Genomic DNA, 27609 nt, shown 5'->3' on the forward strand with positions numbered 1-27609 from the left:
ATGATTGTGAAATAATAATTATGTTAAAACACACCTTACACCAGTGTTTCCCAACCCTGTTCCTGGCGGCACACCAACACTGCGCGTATTCTTTGTCTCCCTAATCAAACACACCTGATTCAACTCATCAGCTCATTAACCCATGTGATTATGAGCTAATGAGTTGAATCAGGTGTGTTTGATTAGGGAGACAAAGAATAAGCGCAGTGTTGGTGTGCCGCCAGGAACAGGGTTGGGAAACACTGCCTTACACCATCAGATGACCATGACCATTTGTTCGTCTAGCTGTTATAACTCAGTAACAGTGTAAGGATGATAAAAATGATGTAATACTGATACATTGAATGGGTTGATACAAGTTAAAAGATACTTAAATACTGAAACAAGTTAAAAGATACTTAATATGGTTCATAAAAAGGGGCAAGTTAATAATCTTTATTTTATATCTTAATTTCAAAAAGTTAAAATGCTTCAAAAGTCATTGCATTGCTGCACTGTTTGGTTAAGAAATATGTAATTAATTTCTTTATAAAACAGGAGAAAGAAAATACATTTATGGTCGGTAGATCAGTAATCCATTGCTTTTTGGGTAAAGGAGGCTAAAGAGATTAATAGGATAAAAAGACGATATGTGTTTAAAATGCTGTCTTATTTAACTTCTATAACATTTTGGGGAAATGCACCTTAAATTACAATATGCAGTGTTTGCTTGTTTATATAAGTTTCACTTTCTTTTGCCGTAAGTTTAAGTACCGGTTTGTGATCGGAGGATCTGCTAACGATTGCTAATGCCTCGTTCAGCCTGTGTACGGAACGTGCGGCTTACGTTCGTCCATTACAACATTGGACTTGACTGAAGCCACATTGTGTCCGTGTCGTACTTTCTATTTCCCTTTTTACAGGGAAGAAAGTGGGCGGTAGTATGTTTGAACGATTTATATATGTGTTTAATACCATAAGGAACATGCAGGGAGTAAATGTTAGTGATTATAGTAATTGATATAAATGCAGATTTAGTAGGCTAACCGTGAAGTGTTGCTCCAGTGTAGCCTGTATGCTAGCTATGTCATGTGGACCGAGGTTAAAGCGTGGTGGTAATGTAATACCGCCGGCGCCGCCGTTTTCTCTGTGTATTTGTTTTATATCGTAGGGAAAAAGTAAAAGCGCTATTGTTAAAGTTTATAAAAAAAAGTGTTTAATGTGAAGAGGCAATGTACTTTCTGTTTAAGTGCAACGCTACTACTGAGGTTAAAATGTTAAGTGTATTCTGAATGAATAACTATAAAACAGCAGTATTTAGCGTTACAGATTATTCTATATTGTGCTGTTTATATTTTTCTAAACAATTTGCAGGGTTAAGTTAAATCACTTTTGTTTAAATAGTCTGTTTTATTAATGTACATTTTCAAGGTTATTTGCCAATGCTGTTTTAAGATGCAGTAAATATATTTTGATATATTTTTGGTAACTCACTTTAAAGGTTAACTCAGATATTGTGTAATGTGGAGTTATAAGTGACCAGCTGATATTTTTCCTAATTGTGTAGTTTTTAGAGGGACATTATTATGTCGTGTAAAGGGAAAATGACATGTTTAATTGTGATACTGAGTAAACATGTTATTCTGCTGTTCATGGTAAATGCATTACAACATTGGACTTGACTGAAACCACATTGTGTCCGTGTCGTACTTTCTATTTCCCTTTTTACAGGGGCGCAACAACAGCAGCCAAACAATTTCTAAAGTTAATGATGTAAGGGTCAAGAGCCCAACTAAAGCAAACACTGATCTCCATAACGGTGAATTAAAAATTATGGTTTTCTCCTTCAGTGATTCTGCTTGTTAACATCAGGTGTCTTCAATAATGCCCAATCAACTACCAAAACAAGACATTAACTAGTTTATGTAACAAGGCAGAATCTTGTTGAATTGAAGTGCTTTACTGACATTCAGTGGATAAGAATAAATTTGATTAGACTAACACAATACAAACATTTTGATTCAATTAGTTACATTGACATATTACAATCATGTTGAATCTACAAATGTATATTGTGTTCATATAAAATATTCAAAGTAGTTCAAGTTTACTTGATTTGATTTGATGCATAATGGGTGCTACGATTAAATCACGTTCATTCAACAATTTATTTTTTTGAGTGCTTGAGATGTTCACTTAATGAAAATAAGGTGAAATTATGTATAAATTGACCCTCAAACTTATACAAGTCAACTAAGACAGATATATAGATGCAGATATGTGGATATTGTTATGAAATATGCAATTATTCTATTCTAATCATGGCTTTTGGTATATGAAGTATTTATGGGTCATAGTAAGCCACAATTGTAACTAATAAAAAGTGCTTTTATATTGAAAGGTACCATAAGTAGTTGTTAAACAATTTATTAAGAAAGTGTTTACTGTAAAACACTTGTATTAATAATCATTGTAACCATATATTGTGAAAATAGTTTAAGGAAAACACTGTAACTTGTTTTATAAATATTTTTATTATGAAGCTGGTTTATTAAAAGGGTGGTTTACTGCTTTTTTTCTTTGCATGACTGTGTTTATGGGGTGCAATATAACATGTCTTCGTGTTTTTTTTTTCATAAATTTCACCTTTGTTGTAAGCCGCTTTCTCCTCTGTCATTTGAACGACCGGTTGACTTCCTGATTCTATGAAACCACTCCCTCAGAAACAGGCAATGGGCTCAGATTGGTAAGTTGGGCCGCTGTGTTGCAATTGGCTAAACTGCGTGGCGGAAACTTCACGCCCATTACCTTTACAGGCGAAAGCTGCATGTGCTCCGGCTCCGGTCAAATGTAAATAATGGTGTCAATACTGCGTATCAGCTTGAGCCAGAATCAGAACCAGAAAGCGGCAATGAAGAGAGTCAAACAGAACCTCCCCAAACACGGCTCTTACAAAACGTTTCTGAATTGTACATTTTTGAATCATTATTATTATTCTATTCTACTATTATTATATAAGAATTTTGATATGCTGTTACTTGAAAATGCTTTTGAGTTACGGTTTTCTCCTGATTAAATGTTTAATATAACTGAATAAATGACTGAGTAATTCCGTTTTTTAAAGTTATTGTTTTGTCGATATAATGAACAACCGTTTATCTATTCACAAACCTTAGTTTACTCGGTGTATCGTTTTCTTTAGGTGTACATGTGGCAACTGTGTTAAAATGCCAACAGAACGTGAAAACATCTGATAACAGCAGCTGAAGTTTGCTGTTGCAATTACATATAATTTTTGAACTTTATACACGTTTGTCTTATACACACAAAATAGCAAAGAACTAACTAGCTACAAACAGCGTTGGCATTGGTTTACGTTCTTGATCAAATCGAAAAATTACGTCATAAAGTATACATGGAAAATACATTTACAAAATTAGTACATAATTACAAATTCAGGTCCAAAATGTTTGTACGCGTTTGTCATAGACACACGAAATAGCATAACTAAGTGGCTACTAAAGCCAGCACTGGCATTTGTTTACGTCCTTGATAAAAACTAAAGCATTACGTCTAAAATTACACATGCAAATACATTTAAAATGATTAAGCCTTACTTACTGGCTGTGGCCCAACAACTGCTGCCTCTGGTTTTAAAGTTGGAACTGCTTCATGCTTTAGTAACAGTTTCTTGTTGAATCCGACATTGAATTTGTGGAGATTCTGGAAGCTGTTTTCCGTAAAATGCGCAGCACAGAGAGCTAAATTACGATTGTAATTTTCAGGAACATAATCAAACATAAATTGTAGCCATTGTTGACGAACTACAGCGTCCGTAGGAAGCCCGAACACAGAAGACCTGACAGCTGGGTGAAAATAACACACTTTCGACGGCATGGATACTGCTCTCCACTATTAGAGTGGACTCTTCCTCTTCGACAAATCATTACCGTCTATGTGTTGCGGACGAGATACAGAAGATACAGCGATGATGGAAAGGTCCAGAAAAAGAGGACAAAGGGACGAAGAGTTTTATATGCAAAAGTCCTAAGGGGTCTTCCAGAAATAATGTCAGTTCAAGATTTTGTGTTTGACCAACTGGCTGTAAAAGACTGAATGTATGCAGAGGGAGTTGAAGGGATTTCTGAACATGTCAAAAAGTTGATGGACTTTAGAAAGGATTGTAAATGAATGTCCAGCCAGACGCAGATTCACCAAGGACATCTCCTGCCATTGCACCTCATGAAGTTAAAAGCTTGTAAATTATTTGGTTTTGATTTACTTACAATATATATAATATATATGTAATACATGAGTACAGAGTCTCTCTCGCCGCTCTCTGAATCCCAAGACAATTATCATCAAAAGGCCCCTTGCATGTGAACACAACCCAAGGGCACACACTGGAATGCACCTAAAAGAAAATGAATACAGAAATGATTAGGATACATACTTGATTGTTGAATTTTTAATAAGAATAAAGTTATCATTCAAAAGGATATAATTAAATTGAAGAGACAGGGGATTCTGACCCCAACCCTTCAGTACGTACAGTAAGGGAGGTATTGTCAAAATTGCAACTGTAGTAAGTCAGTCTGATCACTAGGAAAGCACTACAGCCTTTGGACAAGGAGAAAAGAGGAATTACTGTAATTTTTTTAAATTAATATTTGTATACTGAACGTACAGTAAGGGAGGTACTGTCAAAATTCCACCTGTAGTAAGTCAGTCTGGTCAGTAGGAACATACTACAACCTTTGGAACATGAAAAAATCCCTTTGGTGAATTACTGTAACTTTTACATAAAACATTTTTGCGTACTGTATGTACAATAGCCTACACAAAAGTACACTAAAGCAGTCTAGGTGAATACGCAGCAAACCTAAAACTATTTTTACCCTGGTTGTTTTTAAAAAAAACTTGACTATGTTCATGGTGCTGTCCACGTAGGCTATGTGGTCCTGAAGGTCCTACATGATCAAGTCTGCAACTTGGGTACAGTTGCTTTTTATATTCGCTTCGCATATTTGCGGAGTTCCGCGTTCAATATCTCGTGAGCTGAATATTGTTTCTACACATATAACATTGTTTCTTAATCTCCTCAAAACGAGCTTTCTTTCGGGTTTGCACTTTGCAGATGGTCCCTTCTTAGCAGCCAAAGCCTAGACCCTCCGAACTATAGCGGGAACGGAGCACCCCTTGCTGGGAAGCCGCGCCGCACACGCACTCCTATACCCGACCTGATCTATGGTTAGCCCGCTAAACTATCTTCGTCGCCGGCAGCCCTAAATAGCATACGAACGGCACCCGCCCCCCAACCTTGAGTGCAGCTCGGCGTTAGCAACAACACACCGCCTCTCAGTCTCAGCACCCGTCACTGTGCTCCTCTTTTTATTGCTCACCCTCTCTTTGAAACTCACCATAATCACTGTCCCAAAGCTCCCGCTCCTTCATGCTCATCAGCGGTCAGGTGCGAACACTCACGTAACTCAACCCACTCTACCCACAAATCCCTCCCCCCCACACACGACAGTCATAACAATGCATTTATCCAATGTCACTTCATTACACTATATTAAATTATGTGACCATATCACGAACTGCAGTGAGACTTAGGGGGCTTTTACACTGGCAGTTTAGTTCGGAACGGGGCACGGTTCGCATGAAAAATCGCTAATGTGAACGCTGTCATGGGACCCGGGTGCGCACTGGGGTACCGAACCCGAGACTACCTGGAGGAGGTGGTCTGAGTTCGGTTGCTCCCGAACCGTGCTGCGATTCGCGTGTATGTGAAAGCAACACGGACTCGGGTGCGCACTTGTTCAGGAAGTAAAGTATCCTGCGCATGCGTTTTAGCCGATTATGATGTATTTAGTTAAATAAAACACACGTAAGGGATGAAGATTTACCCTGGATACGAGTAAGAGTGAGTCTGCAGTGTATTCGCGCATAGTGCGTGCAATCAGGGCAACAAATTAATGGAAATCCACTGTCTCCTCAAAAGAGTCCATTTGCAAGCAGCGGAAAGACAGCTTATGCGAAACACACACACAGTTAACCTGCGTTGTTTACTCAGCTATGAATAATAGCACCAAATTAATAAAAAACACAATATATTGATCCGCGTCGTGTTTTATATCATGCGCCGTGCACGTTTGCAATGACGTAAGATGCACGCAAACGCACCAGAGTTCGATAGAATTAAGTTGAGTGTGAAACCAGACCAACGCTGCGGGGGACGCCGGGAACAATCGCGCCCGGGCTCGGACCGCAGCAAACGAGCCCAGTGGAAAAGCCCCCTGAATATTACGTGGTACCGTCACGGAACAGACCACTGACCAGAAGTTATCATAGCGATCAAACGACGACAGAACAATGCAATATCAAGTTAAAATCACTTTAAAAATGAATATTTAAAGTGAAGTACTTTTTAAAGTAAACCCAGAATGAAGCGATACGTTTCCAAATTATAAAACGACGTCAATTGGGGGAGCGCAGGTCCGAACAGGGAATCCGTGTGTGGACCACGGATGCTGCCTGTCATTGACTTACATAGGCATCATTTCCGTGGGCTCATCACGGAATTTTCGGCGATTCCGTGAAACTGCCACAGATTTTGAGTTAAGGGTCCGTGTTCATTTCACGGAATTCTGTGAGACCAGGTTGGTCCGTGGTTGATGTGTCCGTGGTTAAACCAACCGCCCAGAGCCAGAGTCTAGCCCTGGCAGCATCGCGGGGAAACATTCAACCCACTTGGACTTTTGCACCACGAAAACAAACACTTGTCCATGATTGTCATCTTCTTCTTCTTTCCGTTTTATGGCAGATTGCAACCATGACCCCATGATTGTCTCTCTCATCTACTACGCGATATCACAGTTTGACATGTCTGTCATTGGAAAGATCCACGTGGTGTCATGAATGATTAAGATACAGTGTCTTCTCATAGGATATGAAAACTCAGTCTCATTAATAATTATGAGACACCTATGAGTCATCAACACAGTGCACTGCCACGTCCGATGAAGATTTTAAACCCGGAAGACGGGAAAAGCGGAAAAAAACTAAAATGTCACCATTTTCACTCTACTATTAAATCTAACATATGCTATCTTTTGATCAGAACAACTTTTAATAAATATTTAGGATTATATTGAAAATGCTGAAAATCATTTGCTATAGAATCACAGATCTGCTGTAATCAACAAGATAAAAACTCTCTAAATGCGTTCAGCGACGTAGGTTAAATGATGATTATGTCAAAACATAACCAATATCATCACCCTTTCCTTTGATATTCTGGCAGTTATATCTCTGTTACAACTAGTGATGGGCGGATCGATCCTGAAGTATCGATACTTCGATACTGACGTGGTATCGAAAAGGATCGATCCTCACACAAAAATATCGATCCAAATGTGTGGTTTTTTTACCAGTAATTTTTTATTAATTTAGCATGCAATTCAGTGCGTAAAATAAGCTTCTAAGTGGAAAAATAAGCGAATGTTAGCGGGTAATTGTGTAGGATAGAACCTTTTCTCCTAGTCATCTGTATACAAGACGAAACCAATCAATCACAGAGAGCGTTCGATGCTGGTGCTTCGCTGAGCTCACAGGCCCAGTGCGTTTGGGAAACGAAGCCTTGCTTAGATGACAGAGAAACAATCGGGAGTTATTTCGCAATAAACAAACCAAAACTGTACATAATGGTTTAAAATGTTGACGTCAGTAAGATCTTTTTAATGAAATTAATATTTTATTCAACAAGGATCGATACATTAAATTGATCAAAAGTGACAGTCAAGGGTTTTACACTGTAAAAAAAAATCTACTTCATATAAATGCTGTTCTTTCAACTTTGTTCATCAAATAATTCTGCATAAAATGTATCATGGTTTCCAACAAAATATGAAACTGTTTTCAACATTGATAATAATAAGAAATGTTTCCTGAGCAGCAAATCAGCATATTAAAATGAATTATCATCATGACTGGAGTAATGATGCCGAAAATTTAGCTTTGATCACATGAATAAATTACAGTTTACTATTGTATAGAAAACAGATAGCCTATGTTAAATTGTTAAATTGTGATATTACAGTTTTTACTAAGAGAAATAAAAATCTTACAGACCCCAAACCTTTGAACAGTAGGCTAGTACTATAATTTGGGTAGTTTTGTAAAAGTCACTGACTAATTAAAGGGGAGTTGAGAGCACAGATCACAAAATATTTAGGCCTAGTAGTCATTAAACGTGTTCAGATTTAGCATATTAATGATGCATTCACCTCATAAATCATGACACACTACTGTAAGTGCATACAAGTTCAAATGCATGCTTTTAAAATGAAAAAGTATCGGTATCGGTATCGATATCGGCGATACTGGCCCTGTATTTACTTGGAATCGGATCGATACAGAAATTTGCAGTATCACCCATCACTAGTTACAATAGCCAAACTAAATATAATGTTTACAGTTTAAGGGTCAAGAGCCCAACTAAAGCAAACACCGATCTCCATAATGGTGGCTTAAAAAAAGAGATTTTCTCCTTCAGTGATTCTGCTTGTTAACATCAGGTGTCTTCAATAATGCTCAATCATCACTCAATAATTCACTTAATTATCTCATTAACTTTAACTCTTGAGTCTGGAGCCATATAAACTCCCAGGAGAGTTCATTTAACACTGGAGTTTTTGCTGTGTACAATGATTCCAGACACCTCGGGATGTCTTTCATTAATGATTTAACTTCTGTTTTTCTTATCTATTTTTTAATAGATCTTTTTCCACACGCATCAATGATTATGAAAGGATGTGCATCTGAATTTGCATGCGGGTTGTCAGGACAGATGCATGGACCTCAAGTTAATGTCACATGTTGTGAGGGGAATCTGTAGAGAGAGTCTCTCAGAGCTTCTTGTTTCTCGGCTGATATTCTACTTTCTGCTGAACTGATGTCAGATTCGACAGAAAGACCCTCAAAGCATAAGTTTGATTTATAAGAGTTTAAGGGGAGGGGGTGGGGGTCAACTTTTGACACACCATAGTTTATCAGATTGCTGAAAATACTTTTTAAAAAAAAAATAATAAATGTTGCACTTAAATTGTTTTACTGATCTGATAATAAAATGTAAAGAAAATAAAGTATTATATATGCATGATTATCCTTTTCAGAGGGCTGACATTTCTGTATTTCAAATCCTTTTTTTTTATTGATTTCATGCAATTTTCTGAGATTTTGAATTTAGGGTTTTCATAAGCTGTGTAAGGCCGTCTGAATCGATCCAATGGCGGCATTCGATTAGCGGAGAAGGTCTCACGCGTGTTCTGTCTTTTCTCATGGCAAAGGGATTTTTGATTAAATGCAATACATTTTCTCATGTATTAACTTGTTATTTCATCTGACTCCATAAATGAAAAGGTTTAATGATATCTGTGCATCATTAAATGTGAGCGAATGTTTGACTATTCCTTTTAACTCTAATGAAAATAATGTCAAAGTCAAATGTAACATTTTATTATGTCAGGTAAATGTATCATGCCAATTTCATAATCAGTTCAAAGACAATCAATACAATAACATCTAATGCTCTAGAATAAAGAAAGAGATGCAAACCCGACATTAAGAAATAGGCTAGAGATCAACTTCCTTTGAGGCCAGTTATCTCTAAACTCTTAAAAACCTTATTAGCTTTTGTTTTACTTATTTGTAAATGAGCCATTTGTACCACTCACTCTGAGACGTTTCGAATGATACTAAATATGTATAATACTGTATGATAATAATTCATTTAACCATATAGATTCATGGGTGCACGTTGGTGATCTCGCATGAAGGGGAAGGAGTGGGGGATAAGGGGAAGAAATGTAGATTAGGATGATTCAGAGGTGAGACTTTTAGTCTCGGATGGTGATGCTGCCTTCCCAAGAATGAGTTCAAAAGCTAATATCCAGCAGGTTCTTTGTCTTCTCAAGAAGTGGTCGTTCCTTAACCAGTTCTTCACAGTCTTACAGCTGTAAGCCCTAATATTCAAAATTACAACTTTTGCACAATGTTCAAATTTTTCGAGTTTCACCTGCACTGTTAGCAATTGATGTAATTTTTACAATAAATTTTACAACAACATATTGTATTCATGTTTTTATTGTAAATGCAAATGCATGATGGGAAATGTATGGACAGTCCTGTAATTTTATTGTAACTACACACTGTTTACAATTTATTGTAATTTTACAGGAAATTCCTGGCAACTAATTGCTGTAAATTTACAGCAAGTAATATACAGGATTTTTACTGTTTACTGTTACAATAAAGTACTGTATTTATACAGCAGTGCTACTGTGATTACAGTAGCATTATTACAGTAAAATGCTGTAATTTATTACAATTTACTGTATATTTACTAAGTTGCCAGGAATTCCCTGTAATTTCACAGGACAGAATTACAATTTAATATTGTAATTCAATATACTGTTATCCTGTTATTTGTGAATATTACAATAAAATGCTGTAATTTTCCATATTAGCAAATTAAAAACACAACAATGGTAAAAATTTACCATTGTACAATTTTTGGCACCATTATGGTGAACAGTGTTGCCTTTAGTTGGACAATTTGACTCTAGACTTCTTATGTGAATTTATGGTCTTTGTAACAGTGATTACAAAAATACATCATTTGTTGCAAAGAAAGTCAGAAACAAAAGTGGTCTGGTGATAGGCGTATAATTTACAACATAATAAAGTTAAAAAAAAAACCGAAAGGGGTTATTTGTTATTAATAGATTTTTTTTTCAACAACATACATTTTTTTATACAGATCAGATATCAAGCTGATATTTTTTTCTACAATTGGGAATGTAATCTTTGGGCACACACACAGACATCAAGAATCTACATATGAATCTCAACAATGGTGACATGCTTTATGCCGCAATGCATTCTGGGAGGCTACATAGTTTAAAACTCCCAGCATGCATTGTAGCATGAAGCATGTCACCATTGTTGAGATTCATAAGCTGATTCTTGATGTCTGTTTGTTTCTAAAAAAAATTACAATGATTTTCAAAAAATGTATACAAAAATTTAGAATGTCTGCCCTGTGTCAAGTAAGGTCAACGTTATTTTTTAATAACTAATTACAACTTTTGGTCAGGGTCCAGGATAAGATTAGTGAATCATTCTACTTTTTGATAATGAAAACTATAACACCTGAACAACTTTGGTTTTGTTTTCCTATGTAACAAATTATGTGCTTTGGTAAACACTGTTACAAAGACCAAAATTTAACTTAAAATGCTAAGAGTCAAACTGCCCAACTAAAGTAAACACTGATCACCATAATGGTGACCAAATATTTTAAAACATCGAACCTCCGTTCATAGACTTATGACTGAAATAAAGTCAGTCTGGTTAGTAATAAGTGAAGCTGGTAATGCTGTTTGTGGAGTTGTTTAATCCTCCTCTGCTGAGATCTTCAGAGATTTAATGTCTTCTTTTTATCTTTATCTGATTTTAAGGCTGTGACTGGATATCCATAGACTTATAAAATAGATTTCATGTTAATGTTTCATACCTGATTCTTCCTAAAATGTTTGATTCTGGTACTGTTGGCAGCCGCCGCGCAATTTCAAAAGTCAAACAGGAGCGATCCCACAATGCTATGCGGTGGCTGTAAAATAAAATTAAAGGACTGTCCATACATTTCCCATCATGCATTTGCATTTACAATAAAAACATGAATACAATATGTTGTTGTAAAATTTATTGTAAAAATTACATCAATTGCTAACAGTGCACTGTAGAAGCATTATTTTACAGCCACCGCATATCATTGTCTTAGACACAGACACTTACAAGAAACATGTGAATTTCCTTTACTCAGTGTCACACACACACACACACACACACACACACACACACACACACACACACACACACACACACACACACACACACACACACACACACACACACACACACACACACACACACACACACACACACACACACACACACACACACACACACACACACACACACACACACACACACACACACACACACGGAATAAGTTACAACCACTGATCTAGAATGACTATATAGATGTCATTCTATATAGATCAGTGGTTACAACAGATTTCTAGTTCCCAGCATGCTTTGCTTCTTACTGTTAAAGGAGAGCAAATGTTAAAATTAAGTGTTATTTGATGTGTTTTGCTCAATATTAATATGGGGGAGATCTGTTAGTGTTTAATGCTCTATTATTTTTTTATTTAAAAATGTTTTCTGGAATGTGTGAGTTTTTGGGGTCACTGCTGAAGAGTAGAGCCTGTGGTTCGGTTGACGATTGGTCGAAGGTCATTAAGATTATAATTACTATATTTTAAAAGTAATTGCTGTTTACTCCTCAGCACAGTGATAGTCTGGATAAATTATTTACATGCAGGTGTTGTAGAGCTGTTGTTAAATAGCCTAAAAAGATGAATCATTTTTAGAGACAGTGTAGAGAAAAGAAATCTCTGATGACCGAGGCACTCCTTAGTTAAAATGTCTTTATTGGAAAAATGACATGTCCTAAACGGACAATTTTAAAACACCCACGCGTAGCGGCATGGAGCCTTCTTCAGGGCATAGTGAAGCAGATAGAAAACTGATCTTATAATAACAAAGACACACTAGTAGAAACAAACACAGGTGCAAGTAATCATACGGGTGTTGAAGGTCTACACAGGTAATTACTAAGACACGCCTCTCACACGGTTCCCAGTACTAAAACTATAAATCACAGTAAAAAACAAAAACAAAAAACAAAAAACACACAGGCACCAAATAGCATGCATATATATTCATGCATATATTGCTAGGGCACATCTCTCACATGGTTCTCAGCAACGAATCTATTGATCACAATAAAAAAACGAAAAATATACAAACAACAAAAATAGCATGCATATACACTCATGCATATATTGATAAGACACACCTCTCACCTGATTCACAGCACTAAAGCTGTTGGTTGCATTGTAAATAGAACACAAGCAACAGGTAGCACGCATGAACACATGCATACACATAAACATATAAAATACATATGAGAAATAGGTAGTCACAAGAAAAACAATATTACAGAGTCACAGAAAAGGTCTATAGTCTATCTCCTCATTTAATCCTGGATAATCCATTGCTTTAAAACTCCATATCCAAAAAGTTTCACGTTGCAATAACCGTTTTAAAATGTCACCTCCACGTATTGATTTTTTAATAATTTCAATGCCCTGAATTCTCAAAGATGATGGATCACTATGGTGTACTTCTTTATAGTGTTTGGCCATAGGGTAATCTTCGTTGTTGACTCGGATTGCGTATTTGTGTTCATAAAACCGCTCTTTTAGTTTTCTTTTAGTTCTACCCACATAGAAACACCCACATGGGCATTGTAGGCGGTAGACGACATATTCAGAGTTACAGTTAATAAAACCATTCGTCTTGAATTCTCTCTGCGTTCTCAAATCACAACAAATCTTACTCTGAATGACACCCTCACAATGGCTGCAAGAACCACACCTATATGTCCCCCACAATCCTTTTTCTAACCATGTTTTTTGTTTAGGACCTGGAAGGTAGCTTCTTACAAGTTTGTCCCTTATGGATGGTGCCTTCCTAAACACAGTCATAGGCGGCTCTGGAAAGACATTTTTCAGAATCGGATCACTTCGAATTAACCCCCAATTGGACATAATTATTTGTTTCATTTCAAAAGCACTACTACTATATTGAGTAACAAAGACAGGTCTAGAGTTGTTTTTAACCATATCTTTCCTCCTCTTTTTCTTTTTTAGTAGTAGATCAGAGCGTGTTATGGAGCGTGCTTTTACTATTGCTTTCTCTATTGTCATTGGTGAGTAGCCCCTAGCCCTGAATCTTAATGACATATCTTGAGCCTGCATTTCGAAATCAGAATCTTTGTTACAGATGCGTCTAAGACGCTGAAATTGTCCAAATGGAATGTTATCTTTCAGGCTCCTTGGGTGGAAGCTGTCAGCCCTCAATAAAGTATTTCTATCTGTGCTTTTCCTATATATTGTTGTGTACAAGAAATTATCATCGTCTATGGAGATAGTCAAATCCAAAAAATGTATAGATATTTTTGAATATTCAATTGATAGTTTTATATTTGGGTTAGTTGTATTGATGTACTCATGAAACTGCAAAAGTTCTTCCTCATTCCCCGACCAAACAAAGAGAATATCATTGATAAAGCGTCCCCAAAAAATTATCCTATCACAGAATTTGTTACTAGATCGATCATATATGTATTGCTCTTCCCAGTGACCTAAAAATAAACTGGCATAACTCAAAAGGAATTGAGATCGCCATTCATCCTGAATCTAAACAAGATGAATCATTTATTATATAAAGAATTTAAAAAAAATAAGAAATATATTACATTATATATTTCTCTATATATGTTTGTTGCATGAGTAAATATATCTGCAATATACATGCAGTACCATATCTGATATACATCTATATATTTTGAAGTGTATTATTGAATATAAAATGACATGTCAATCCATAGGAACTAGCCAAGAGTGAGGAGTCTTGTCAATTTCTTTATTTTACATTATGAAACTTTTATAGCCTGTAGGCTAGTTGTTTTCAAATATTTTATATTGATATTGTGTGAAATTGTGTTCTCATTATTTGTTGTTATGCCTGTGAAGCACTTTGAGTTGCATTCCATGTATGCAAATTGCTATATTTATTATTATTAGGCTATTAGGCCTATTAATGATTAATTAAACGTAGCCTATGTAAAATAAAGGCTATAATAGTTATATTGTGACAAAAGTTATATAAAAAAACAGTCAAAAGAAAGATTCTGTAGCCTACTGTGGTATATGAAAAAAAATAAAGAATGATCTTTAATATATAAATAAATATTTTATTAACTAAACTTTTCTGGTTTCCTTGTCACACGGACTCACGGATCTCCGTCAAATTGATTCATAATCCTTGATTTTCTTCTTTACACTCATTTATAAACAAGCATTTTCTATTTTTTTCAGCATGTGAACATATCTTCGATACTATTCCTTATAAAAAAACAATCGGATTGCTTTGATATCGCTGCGTTACAGCTAAAAGTAATATGTTACTGTAATGCATTACTTTTGTAACGCTTTACTCCCAACACTGCTAATGACACACATCTCTACCTTTCAGCCAGATGATCTGACAGTAGCTATATGGAAATTTCTTGCTGGAGATTGGCATGGTACTTTCCATAAGATCATCTCTCAATGCAAATCAAACCATTAGGCTAACTGAACTATCTCTAGGTATGGTGAAGGGTGTGTGATGATGTGGGGATATTTTAATTCCAAAGGCCAAGGGAACTTTATCAGGATGCATATCCTGGATCCATGAAATAACTGGCCTTTAAAAATAAAAATCTGCTGTCTCTATTGGTATTTAACATAGGGGTGTCCTGACTTATGCACCCTGTATTTTAAGGAAGAGCATTTATTTATTTTATAACATTACATTATTCATTCACAAAGGAAAATTGGTGTCCTTAAAGGTTGGAGTTTTCCACAAAAAAGGCATTTTCCAAAAGATGATTTTTTATTCCTCTTTTTAGGCAACTTTAGCATGGGTGTCTAAACTTATGCATTGCACTGTAGTTTAATATAAGTATACTAATAGCACAACTGAATACAATTCTTTTTCTTAAAACAAGCAAAAAAAAATGTGCATTAGAAAAAAAGTTATATTTTGACAAACATCAATAACATGGATCCCCTAAAGGGACGTGGTGGTGGAAAAGACTATAGGACGGGATTTTTTTTTTTTTTTTTCAAATCTTTTGTATTCCCTCGCAAAACTTTTGCGTTCCCACTCAAAAAAAAATTGTTCCCTCGCAGAGTTAGTTTTGAGGAGAATTGGGTTGTAGCTCGTTGTCTATGTTACTTTGATTGTAAATTTGTGTTTTATCAACGTTTAGCTCAAAAATATTGATCTGGGAAGTTCGAATAGCCTATCTGAATATATTGCCAACTTCACTGAACTCCTTGAGTTAAGCACTGACCGCATTTCTTTATATTTGAGTCAAGTTCAAACACTATGAAACGCTCCACTATGTTTGTTTGTTCATTCATTCATTCATTCAGTAGGCTAGGCTAGCGTCGTAGGGGGGAACTAGCCAGCTAGCAAACTGCACGACAGACAGTGCTAATAATTATTGTCAACCTGATTTCTATTTATTTATTTATTTATTTATCAGCAACCAAAAAAATAAACAAAAACTATAATAAAATATATTATTTATAAATGAATTAATAAAACGGTTCATATATGTGTGTGTGTGTGTTATAATTATACACTAACATGTATGGGTGTACATATAAAAAATAAATAATGGTGTATATTATTTATAAATTAAATAATGAAAATGAGCTTCCCCTCTTTGAAAGACCAGCAGCTGACGCACGCACGCACGCACGCACGCACGCGCACACGCGCACACGCGCACGCGCACACGCACACGCACACGCACACGCACACGCACACGCACACGCACACGCACACGCACACGCACACGCACACGCACACGCACACGCACACGCACACGCACACACACACACACACACACACACACACACACACACACACACACACACACACACACACACACACACAGTAATGGGCTGCATGTCATCCTTCTAAAACATTGTCAACAGCATGTCAAGCTTTCCTTGTCAGTAAATTTTATGAAGAAATGAATTGACCTTAAACCAACTAACTCACAGGTTTACCTATTCCAGATAACCTCCACCAAATGCTGAAGGACATAACTGATATGCCACATAACTGCAGCAGACAGAAGCGGGCCGACGGGTATGTCTCCGGCAGGCGAGAATCTAACCAGAACTGGCCTGAGTGTATTATGCTATCTGGGGAATGTTATCTGAGGATGTCCAACGTCATTTCTGTCTGGTGCTATAAAAAGGCTTCTTTGGTGTGATTATCTTAATTTTTACATGCAATCACACAGACAGCAAATGTATGGTCAATTATATCTTTTTTTATTATACCTTGAAAAAACAGATAAGATTAAAAGGCCAGAGGTGGACAAATAGTGACAAAAGTGGATACAGGCTGGAACGAATGGGTAAATTGTGGGATCCTGACACTCAGTATGCACTAAAAATACACTACGTGTGCAGTAAACAATTTGGTAAGTCAAGTATCCAAATGTCAGTTTTATATATTATATTTCTGTAAGCTAAGCTATTCCTGTCGCCGATTACCTTCCCCTCCACTGGACGTAGTTCTCATTGCGCTCTGTCTCTATTGCCTGTATCCACTTTTTGCATCCTTAAACGCTCGTTTTTTGGGGTCGACATCTTATAAAAAAAAAATCCGTTTTTTTTTAGCTTGTTTGCTGTACACCTTGTCACATAGCAGCTTTTGGACATTCTTTTTTTTTTTTTTTTATAAGTCAGAAATGACAAGGAGGCAGCTTCTTGCAATGCAATAATTTGTCTTTCAAATGTAATGAAGTTTAAGTAAAAAGTTTCCAAAAAAATACTCAAAAGATACTCAAAATGTACTTGAGTACAGTACTCAAGTAAATATACTTCGTTACTGTCAGCCTCTGCAAAAGACTGATATTGTAATAACGTAGGACTATTGTTTCTCACTATCAATTTCAATGACACCCAGTTTGCAGAATCATATAGAATGATCATACATTGGATTATATTTCTCACTCAGATATCAAATCAAATATATCTGTGTAAATTGTCATCATTTAATCATTCTCATGTCATTCCAAACCTGTATGAATTTCTTTTGACCATTGAATAAAAAAAATAGAAGTTCTGTATTTCTGAGTGTTCCATGGACAATGATTTTTACTGCCAATAATTTTAAAGAGTGGAAAAAAGCACCATAAAAATAATTTGTTTTCCCAAATAATTATTCTCTGAAAAACATCCCCTCTGCCAGATCTATCAAAATTTAATTGTAATTTCACATACTTAACTCTAAATTATATATAATTAACAATATGAAAAATGTAAATACAATCAGTTTTATTTAAGTTCACACAGGTGTCAGAGTGCTTTGAATACTTCATTACTTTGAAAATGCTCCGCTATTGTTTGACAAAGAGATAGTGTCTATATACTTCTTTCCTTCACTTTAAACAGTATGTCTATTGTTTTATAATTTAAAACAATCTATAAATTAAAGCCGGGGTTGCTTGTGCTCTTTAAAATAAAGGATATTTGTTAGATATTTTTGGTTAAGTAATGCAAAGAAATTCATACATTTTAAGTTTGGCTTAAAAGATATTTAGGGCACATTTAATACAGCATGCAAATATACTTCAAGCCAATGGCCAATCAAATGATATCAGTGAGTTCTTATAGCTCCCAGACAGAACTCTACCTCTACCAGAACTAAAACGCTGCTGTGATCAACACTTGTTTTTGGGTGTCCATCAAGAATTGTGAGGTATTATTTCCCCCTTTTTTTGTAACAGTAAGAATTGGGTCGGCTGTATTTAATGTAGACTTAAATTTAAAGCCATAAAAAGTAAAGAAACGCTATATGTATTTTGCAATTTTCATTTTATCTGTCAAACATTTGTAAAAAACAAAACAAAAAAAACATAACATTTGACCATTGCTTCCTCCAACTATAATCTGTGTATATACATTGATGTCACCTCTATACTGCATTAAAACCTCTTTGTAAATGCAATTTTGTACTAATGTATTGTTTTATTCCGTACTTAGACAATGAAGAAAATGGGAGTTCCTGGCAAATTTCTCTTCATCTTGATGCTGCTGTGAGTTTAAAAAAAACTGAAGTGATTTATTTCATTTTATTGAAATTGGGTGGGTTATTGGGGTTTGGATAATGTTATTTAATATTTGCTTTGAATACTGATCACCACAACAAAAAATAATTGTTGGTTTAACTTTTAAAAAAAAGAAAGTAACCTGGTTGCCTTTAAATATTGAGTTCATTGAAAATAAAAATTTTAGTTAATACAAAGGAGATTGGTTTAATCAACAGAATCTCAAAGTAGTATGTTATCTGAACCACATTAATTATATAAGTTGATTTGACAAAAGACAAAAGTTGATGATAAGGTCATTACCTGCCCTTTTCTAACTTAGACTTATGCAATTGGGATGTTATGAATACTATAGGTGTGTTAAACAACCATTTGTTTTAATATTGTATTTTGTCCTTTACCTGGGTGACTCACTGCACACGTCCTTATGAGACTGTGTGTACAGTTAATGTTATAAAAAGTAATGGAGAAAATGGCACATAAAATGTTATTGTGAAACTTGAAGTGGCTTGTAAAACCCAACAAGTTAAGCTAACTCATTTCATTTGAGGAAACCGATTACCTCAATTCATTTAAGTTTATAAAAACAATAGTTATGAGTAGGGCTGGGCGATAAATCGCACGATATTGTTATGCGCATCTCGTCAGTAAAGCCGGTTCCTTGATTAGTATAAATCGCCATCACCTGCTTTCAGATGGAAGATATGATGCAGATATGAGTGTTAAATTAACACTCAAGAGTGTTAAAGTTAATGAGATAATTAAGTGATTAATTTAGTGATGATTGAGCATTATTGAAGACACCTGATGTTAACAAGCAGAATCACTGAAGGAGAAAATCACAAATTGTAAGCCACCGTTATGGCGATAAGTGTTTGCTTTAGTTGGACTCTTGACCCTTAGACTTTCATCTTTAACTTTTGTTTGTCTGCTGTTATTTATTTATAACAGTCAAATGAACAAAGAAAAGTGTGATCTGATAGTGTTGGTTGTGTTATGGCATAATCATGCTGTGATCAGAAAAATGAAACTTATTGAGATAGTTTGGTTTAACTCGTTAGCAACAGCTTTGTGATATCTACAGCATATAATTATCAGCATTTTTCTTATAATCTAAAATATTTAATAAACATTGCTCTGATCAAAACACTTTCAAATGAATTTATTTAGAAACACAGACATCAATAATCAGCCTGTGAATCTCAACAATGGTGACAATAATAATGCATGTTGCAGTGGCTGCCACCAATCACAACTCATTATTGGCTCCCATCATGCATTGCGGTATGAATAAATTATGATCTGAATTGTCTATGTAATTTACTTTTCCTAATTGAATATTCTGCTCGTCACCATTGTTGAGATGCATTGACTGAATCTTGATGTTTGTGTGTGCCTAATAGAACTATTTTTTTTTAAAACAACTTTTAAGAAAACCTTTATATCTAAAATTCTGAATATTTATGCAGAATCATAGTTATGCTGTAAACAACAGCATAAATCACAAACATAAAGATCAAATGCTGAATGTCATAATATAACCAACATAATTAGATCACTTTTTTTCTTTGTTCATCTGGCAGTTATAACTCAGATACAACAGCCAAACAAAATCTAAAGTTAATAATCTAAGGGACAAGAGCCCAACTAAAGCAAACAATGATCGCCATAACGGTGGCTTACAATTTTAGATTTTCTCCTTCAGTGATTCTGCTTTAGGTGTCTTCAATAATGCTCAATCATCACTCAATTAATCACTTAATTATCTCATTAACTTCAACACTCTTGAGTGTGGACTCATATACACTCCCAGGAGTGTTAATTTAACACTGGAGTTTTTGCTGTGTACAAAGAGCCGTAGTTAACTGACAAGCTGAGCCATATCGCATTAATTATCGCTGGCGATACGTCCGCGATATTAATGCGATATGGCTCAGCTTGTCAGTTAACTACGGCTCTTTGTAGTAAATGCCGCTCCATCTGAAAGCAGGTGAAGGCGATTTACTACTAATCAAGGAACCGGCTTTACTGACGGGATGCGCATAACAATATCGTGCGATTTATCGCCCAGCCCTAGTTATGAGTACTCTGAACTTATTTTAATCGAGTCCACTAAAACAGTAATATTTCTTAATGCACAATTAAACTTTACACTGCATTTAATACTGTATATAGCTGAAACTTTACTTTATTGAGTAAAAACAGTGAAATGGCAAACTTTAAATGAACTCAGAGCACTTGCAGTTACGGCTAGCTCACAATATCACACACAAAGTCAAATCCAATGAGTTAAGCTAACTCATTACATTTGAGGAAACTTATTACCTCAATTAATTTAAGTTCATAAAAAACAATAGTTATGAGTACTCTATAATTATTTCAGTTGAGTTCACTAAAAGTAGATATTGCAGTCAAGAAATTAAGTGATTAATTAAGTGATTAATGAAGTGATTGTTGAGCATTAATGACTAACACCTGCTGTTAACATGCAGGATCACTGAAGGACAGAGAAACACAAGAACTACAACTAACTTCAGACACAGCCTTAGATGAAATCACTAAAGATAAAATATGTTTAAATCTCTGAAGATCTCAGAGGAGGATTGAACAACTCCACAAACAGCATTACCAGCTTCACTTATTACTAACCAGTTTGAGTTTTATCATGCGTCTACAGAAGTTGTTATTGTGAATGAACAGAGGTTTAGATGAAGATGATTTATTGTTTCATTTAAAGACACCATGATAGTGGTCAGTGTTTGCTTTAGTTGGGCTCTTGACCCTTGAATTTATAACACCAGTTTTTTCTCTGGATGCTGTAACTGAGTGGTTATATAACACATTTGTTATGACACAAAAGCCAAAAGAAAATTTTGTTTTGATGATGATTTATGAAATGATGATTTATGAAATGATGAATCATCATTTGGTGTCTTGATTCTCTGATCTTTTCTAGAGAATAATCTCTGATTAAACAGGTGATATTAAACTTGTAATATTCATTATGAAAGAACTGTGATTCTGCTGCAAGGCCCATTATTGTTTCAATAAGATTTTAAAAACCTCTATAGTATAATGCTGACTTACACAGACATCAAGAATCAGCATATGAATCTCAACAGTGGTGACCATCAAAAAACGATTCAGGCTGCAATGCATGCTGGGAGCCATGGATAAGGTTTGTATTAGGGCTGGGCGATATATCGCATGACATTGTTATGCGCATCTCTTCAGTAAAGCCGGTTCTTTGATTAGTAGTAAATCACCTTCACCTGCTTTCAGATGGAAGATATGATGCAGATATGAGTGTTAAATTAACACTCAAGAGTGTTAAAGTTAATGAGATAATTAAGTGATTAATTTAGTGATGATTGAGCATTATTGAAGACACCTGATGTTATCAAGCAGAATCACTGAAGGAGAAAATCACAAATTATAAGCCACCCTTCTACTTTCAATTTAAAAATTTTTTGTCTGCTGTTATTGATTTATAACAGTCAAATGAACAAAGAAAAGTGTGATCTGATAGTGTTGGTTGTGTTTTGGCATAATCATGCTGTGATCTGAAAAAGAATCTTATTGAGATAGTTTGGTTTACGTCATTAGCAACAGCCTTGTTGATTCTACAGCATATGATTATCAGTATTGTTCTTATAATCTAAAATATTTCATAAACATTGTTCTGATCACAAAACTTTCAAATTAATTCATTTAGAAACACAGACATCAATAATCAGCCTGTGAATCTCAACAATGGTGACAATAATAATGCATGTTGCAGTGGCTGCCACCAATCACAACTCATTAATGGCTCCCATCATGCATTGCGGTATGAATAAATTATGATCTGAATTGTCTATGTAATTTATTTTTCCTAATTGAATATTCTGCTCATCACCATTGTTGAGATGCATTGACTCAATCTTGACGTTTGTGTGTGCCTAAAAGAAAGATTTTTTTTAAACAACTTTTAAGAAATCCTTTATATTATATCTAAAATTCTGGATATTTATGCAGAATCACAGTTATGCTGTAACCAACAGCATAAATCACAAACATAAAGATCAAATGATGATTGTCATAATACAATCAACATAATTAGATCACTTTTTTTCTTTGTTGATCTGGCAGTTATAACTCAGATATAACAGCTAAACAAAATCTAAAGTTAATAATCTAAGGGTCAAGAGCCCAACTAAAGCAAACAATGATCACCATAACGGTGGCTTACAATTTTAGATTTTCTCCTTCAGTGATTCTGCTTTAGGTGTCTTCAATAATGCTCAATCATCACTCAATTAATCACTTAAATATCTCATTAACTTTAACACTCTTGAGTGTGGACTCATATACACTCCCAGGAGTGTTAATTGAACACTGGAGTTTTTGCTACAAAGAGCCGTAGTTAACTGACAAGCTGAGCCATATCGCATTAAATATCGCTGGCGATACGTCCGCGATATTAATGCGATATGGCTCAGCTTGTCAGGTAACTACGGCTCTTTGTAGTAAATGCCGCTCCATCTGAAAGCAGGTGAAGTCGATTTACTACTAATCAAGGAACCGGCTTTACTGACGAGATGCGCATAACAATATCGTGCGATATATCGCCCAGGCCTAGTTTGTATTATGGTAGTACCCAGCATGCATTGCAGTATGAATCATTTTTTGATGGTCACCATTGTTGAGATTCATATGCTGATTCATGATATCTGTGTTAGTTTTGGTAATGAATTACATTTTCTGTAAAATCCTTCATATTATCTGATAGTCATAACATTGCTAGTTCTTATGCTGTAGAATCTATTTTTGAATGCGACTAATAATATAATCAGAGATTAGACTGAATGCGATTAGTGAATCAAGCCATTAAAGGGACACTCCACCCATTTGCATTAAGCTTTCTATTGTTAGACACCCAGTCATAATGTTGAATGGTCGTGCAACACTCTCTCATTTTCCCCTGAGACGAGAGAAATCCGCTATTTACCTTTTTCACTTCCTCCTACAATGATGCAAAAAATCGTCATTTTGCGTCATTGTAGGAGGAAGTGTAAAGGGGGGGGGGGGGGGGGTTCTGTAAAGACTACAAGCACTAGCTCCCACCCATTCAAACCCGCCCATAGGGGGTTGGACATAATGCGCTAACAGACCTATCACAGATCAGTGCCAGTGCGTTTGATTTCACCGGCAGAAACTTTTTGAAAATTTGTAAACAGATGAAATCATAGGAGATGTGTTGCTTTACAGCAGACGACTATGTCAGTGTGTGTTCTCAGTAGCCACTAGCTGCTAATAGAGTCGAGTCAGAAAGAACCTTACCTTCAGGCAAATGCGTTTAGCGCTACTAGCACTGCTAGTTCCAGACGTTCCTGGCTGTTCGTCGTCATCATCTGACAAGGTAAATATCGACGGAATTGCGGTTTTCACAAGCGCGGGTCTCTTCAAATGGTGTGTTCACACCGAACGCGAATTTAATTATTTGCGCGAGTGGATTACATACAAAGTCAATGCAAAGACGCGAATAGACGCATCATTCGCGCCGGGCGTTGCGAATGACGCGAATTGGGCGTCGTGTTTGCTGCGAATGTCTTCCGCGCAAGTTGAAAAATTTGAACTCGAGCGATTGTTCAAGCGTCTAACTAGACGCGATAGACGCGTATTTGACGCTCTATTCGCGTTCGGTGTGAACACACCATAAGGGGTTGGGTTCGAAATCTTCTGGATTGAAATGTAGACTGCACACCGTCAGATGTTTTAGTGCTTCAATGGCTGTGTCCTCTCCGAACTTCGGGTTATTGATAGCCCGTAGCCACTTTTTGCACAAGTCCAAATCTTTGGGTAATCTATGAAAACTTTTTTTTATTTTTTTTTAATTTTTTTTATTTAGCACAACAACAAAACAAATAGATATTAAAACAATACATATGGATTATACAGGAGAGGTAAGAAACCCCCAAGGGCTTATAGTAAAACCTCCCCTCTGGATTTTCAATTAATACTACACCAAATTATTATAATAAATAACAACAATCGTCACAATAACGACAGACAATTAAAGAAAACACATATACAGAAATTTTAACAATCACACAAGTGTTTTTTCATGCTTGACTTAAATACTGACAATGATGAGCTAGTTTTAATAAAACGAGGAATAGTATTCCAAAGTGACGGTCCTCTATATTTTAAGGAAAATTGACCAAGACTTGTATGATAATAGGGAAGATGAACATTCATTGTTTGTCGGGTTGGATATGAATGGACATCAGAATTAATTAAAAAATAGTTATTAAACACTTTTGGGAGGCTATGATTTTGAACCATATATTTGTACATAAAGATACATGTTTGATAGATGTTTATGCTGAAAATAGATAAAATATTTAATTGCTTAAACAGAGAACTTACTCTGTGTATTTTCCTTGTGCTGGCTGAACATGCCGGTACTATGCAAGTGCACACCATTTCGAAACAAAATGAGGAGTAATTCAATAATTAGTTCGCAAAGTAACTCTTCACTAGAAATTGTGTGAAATGATTTCCAGGCGGTAGCGTAGAGGTGGGAGTGGCCTGCGGAGCTGAGCATTGCAATGCACTATGGGGATTGCTGTCTACAATCCACAAGCACTATTCTACTACATATATCACCCACTTTCAATACATATTCATGTCTCCACCAGTGGAATCACCCTTTAAGTGATGAATATCATCATCATACTTGTCCTTGACTTGTGCCATAACAAATGTTTCATAAACACTCAATTACAGCGGCCAAAGAAAATCTTGTACTCAATAGTCAAGGGTCAAGAGCCCATCTAAAGCAAACGCTGATCTCCATCATGGTGACCTTAAACCTTGTATTTCTTGTGTTTCTCTTTCCTTCAGTGATTCTGATTGTTAACAGCAGGTCTTCATCACTAATGATCAATCATCACTTAATTGATGATTAATTAACTTAACTATATAATTATTATTCAATTATCATTTTGGGATCTAGAAATGTTCTATAACTCATTCAGTTTGAGTTCTGTTTCAGTCATTCAAGCCACTTCAAGTTTCAGTATTATTTGAGTGCAGTGAACTCAATTTAATTGTGTAAATATACTGTTTGGTTTTACAGTGATATTGATACGTCCTGTGAATTTAACCCATGATCTTGCTGTTGCTAGCACCATGCTCTACCCCTCTACCCACACACACTCACACACACAACCAGTTTGTGTATGAAGAACTCGTGTTAAGTATTGTTGACCTGATATTCTGATTTTTTTCCACAGACTGGACTGTGTAATATTCAAGAGTAGTCAACTAGAAGCGTTTAATGACGTGGCACAACTCAATCTCCCTAAAAATTATGAAATTCGCTGGATGAAATCTCTGAATGATGAAACATTACTTTCTGAGCTCACTATTCCTGGTACCCATGACTCCTTGGCTCTTCATGGAGGACCAGCAGCAGAATGTCAGGCATGGTCACTAAAGGACCAGCTAAAGGCTGGGATACGCTACTTCGACTTGAGAGTGTCTGCCTTAGGATTAATAATTATGCATGGACCGATTTACCAACATACATCATTCCCGGATGCTGTTGACACGATTAAGACATTTTTATCTGAATATAATACTGAGACAGTGTTGGTCAGAGTTAAGCCTGTCATTTTTCTTTTTAAAGGCAGAGTTCAAAATTTAATTGAAAATATGATTGAAAATGACATTAGCTGGATTTTAGAAAAAATACCAACAATTGGGCAAGTAAGAGGAAAGATTGTATTTGTTCAGAAAAACGCCTTTGAGCTGGGTATCAGTCTAACTGAAACTGATGAACGTAAGGACTATATAGTAACTGATGTTAAAATAAAGGAAGAAAAGATTAAAAGCCATCTGACTAAGGCTAGAGACGAAAATGATAGAGCTGATAAAGTTTTTCTAATCTATTCAAGTGGCACAGGCTGGCCTAAATTGCATGTATTTAAGACCCCCAAAAAATTGGCAGAAGACATCAACCCCTGGCTGTATGATCATCTCAACAACGAATCTAAAAACAATCCCAAGGTTCGTTTTGGGGTTATAGCTATGGACTTCCCAGGTTTGGATTTGATTAGAAAGATCACTGAATTAAATAATTAGATGTTTCAGTCTGTAATTATCGAGAAATGAATGCTCTGACTGATTCTGTTTTTTCAAACCAGAGAGCTACTCTGTGTTTTCATGTTTCTTTATGGTTTTAGTTAGCCTGACTTCATCATACTCATATTCTAGTCAGAATGTGAGTCTGATATTGCTCCATAGGGCTTTGATTATGAGGTGTTTCTTAACCGAAAAAACTCTGCACTCAATTGGACAGACCTACAACCAATCAGAGCAAGCAAACGACAAGGAAGGACAGCAAACACATCTTTACGATCGACAAATGCCTTGATTGCAGTTCTCTGTTCGTCTTTTAAAATTAATGCGCTGTCGATTTCTTTTACAACAGACGTGATAGCAGAATCTACACATCTCAATTCTCCAGCTGCAGTCATCCCAGCTAACAGACTTTTGTTATAAGAACGTTCTGCAAATATTCAGTGTTGGTTCTGGGAACGTGAAAAATGTTCCACTAACCTTTAAATAACGTTCTAGTAACATTCAGGAAACTGGACATTTTTATGTTCTTGGAATGTTAGAAATCAACGTTCCTAGAATGTTTAATTTAAAAAAAAATTTACGTTGAAAGAACGTTTGAGGAACATTATACCTTTTAAAACACG

The 27609-nt window shown here is 35.7% G+C and overlaps 3 protein-coding genes and 1 long non-coding RNA gene across 4 annotated transcripts in view; 3 read left to right on the plus strand and 1 right to left on the minus strand.

Moving 5' to 3' along the window:
• Positions 1-8871, plus strand: part of LOC143710924 (uncharacterized) — a 54100-nt gene extending 45229 nt beyond the window's left edge. The window contains exon 5 of the long non-coding RNA XR_013194691.1: positions 8760-8871. This is a non-coding gene — a long non-coding RNA (uncharacterized LOC143710924). The remainder of the gene's footprint in view (positions 1-8759) is intronic.
• LOC143711053 (E3 ubiquitin-protein ligase TRIM35-like) overlaps positions 1-27609 on the plus strand; it is a 242540-nt gene that overhangs the window by 103475 nt on the left and 111456 nt on the right. The window lies entirely within an intron of this gene.
• The window catches only part of LOC143710912 (uncharacterized), a 195562-nt gene that overhangs the window by 91982 nt on the left and 75971 nt on the right, over positions 1-27609 (minus strand). The gene's annotated exons all lie outside the window — the stretch shown is intronic.
• On the plus strand, positions 18804-26986 carry LOC143710918 (1-phosphatidylinositol phosphodiesterase-like). Its single transcript, XM_077202161.1, has 3 exons — positions 18804-18844; positions 24594-24603; positions 26159-26986. Exons 1-3 carry the CDS (start codon positions 18804-18806, stop codon positions 26984-26986), a joined length of 879 nt encoding a protein of 292 aa, XP_077058276.1.

Source organism: Siphateles boraxobius, unplaced genomic scaffold (genome assembly GCF_051911475.1).
Source record: "Siphateles boraxobius isolate OS27281-9 unplaced genomic scaffold, OSU_SipBor_1 49, whole genome shotgun sequence".
Taxonomy (NCBI): domain Eukaryota; kingdom Metazoa; phylum Chordata; class Actinopteri; order Cypriniformes; family Leuciscidae; genus Siphateles; species Siphateles boraxobius.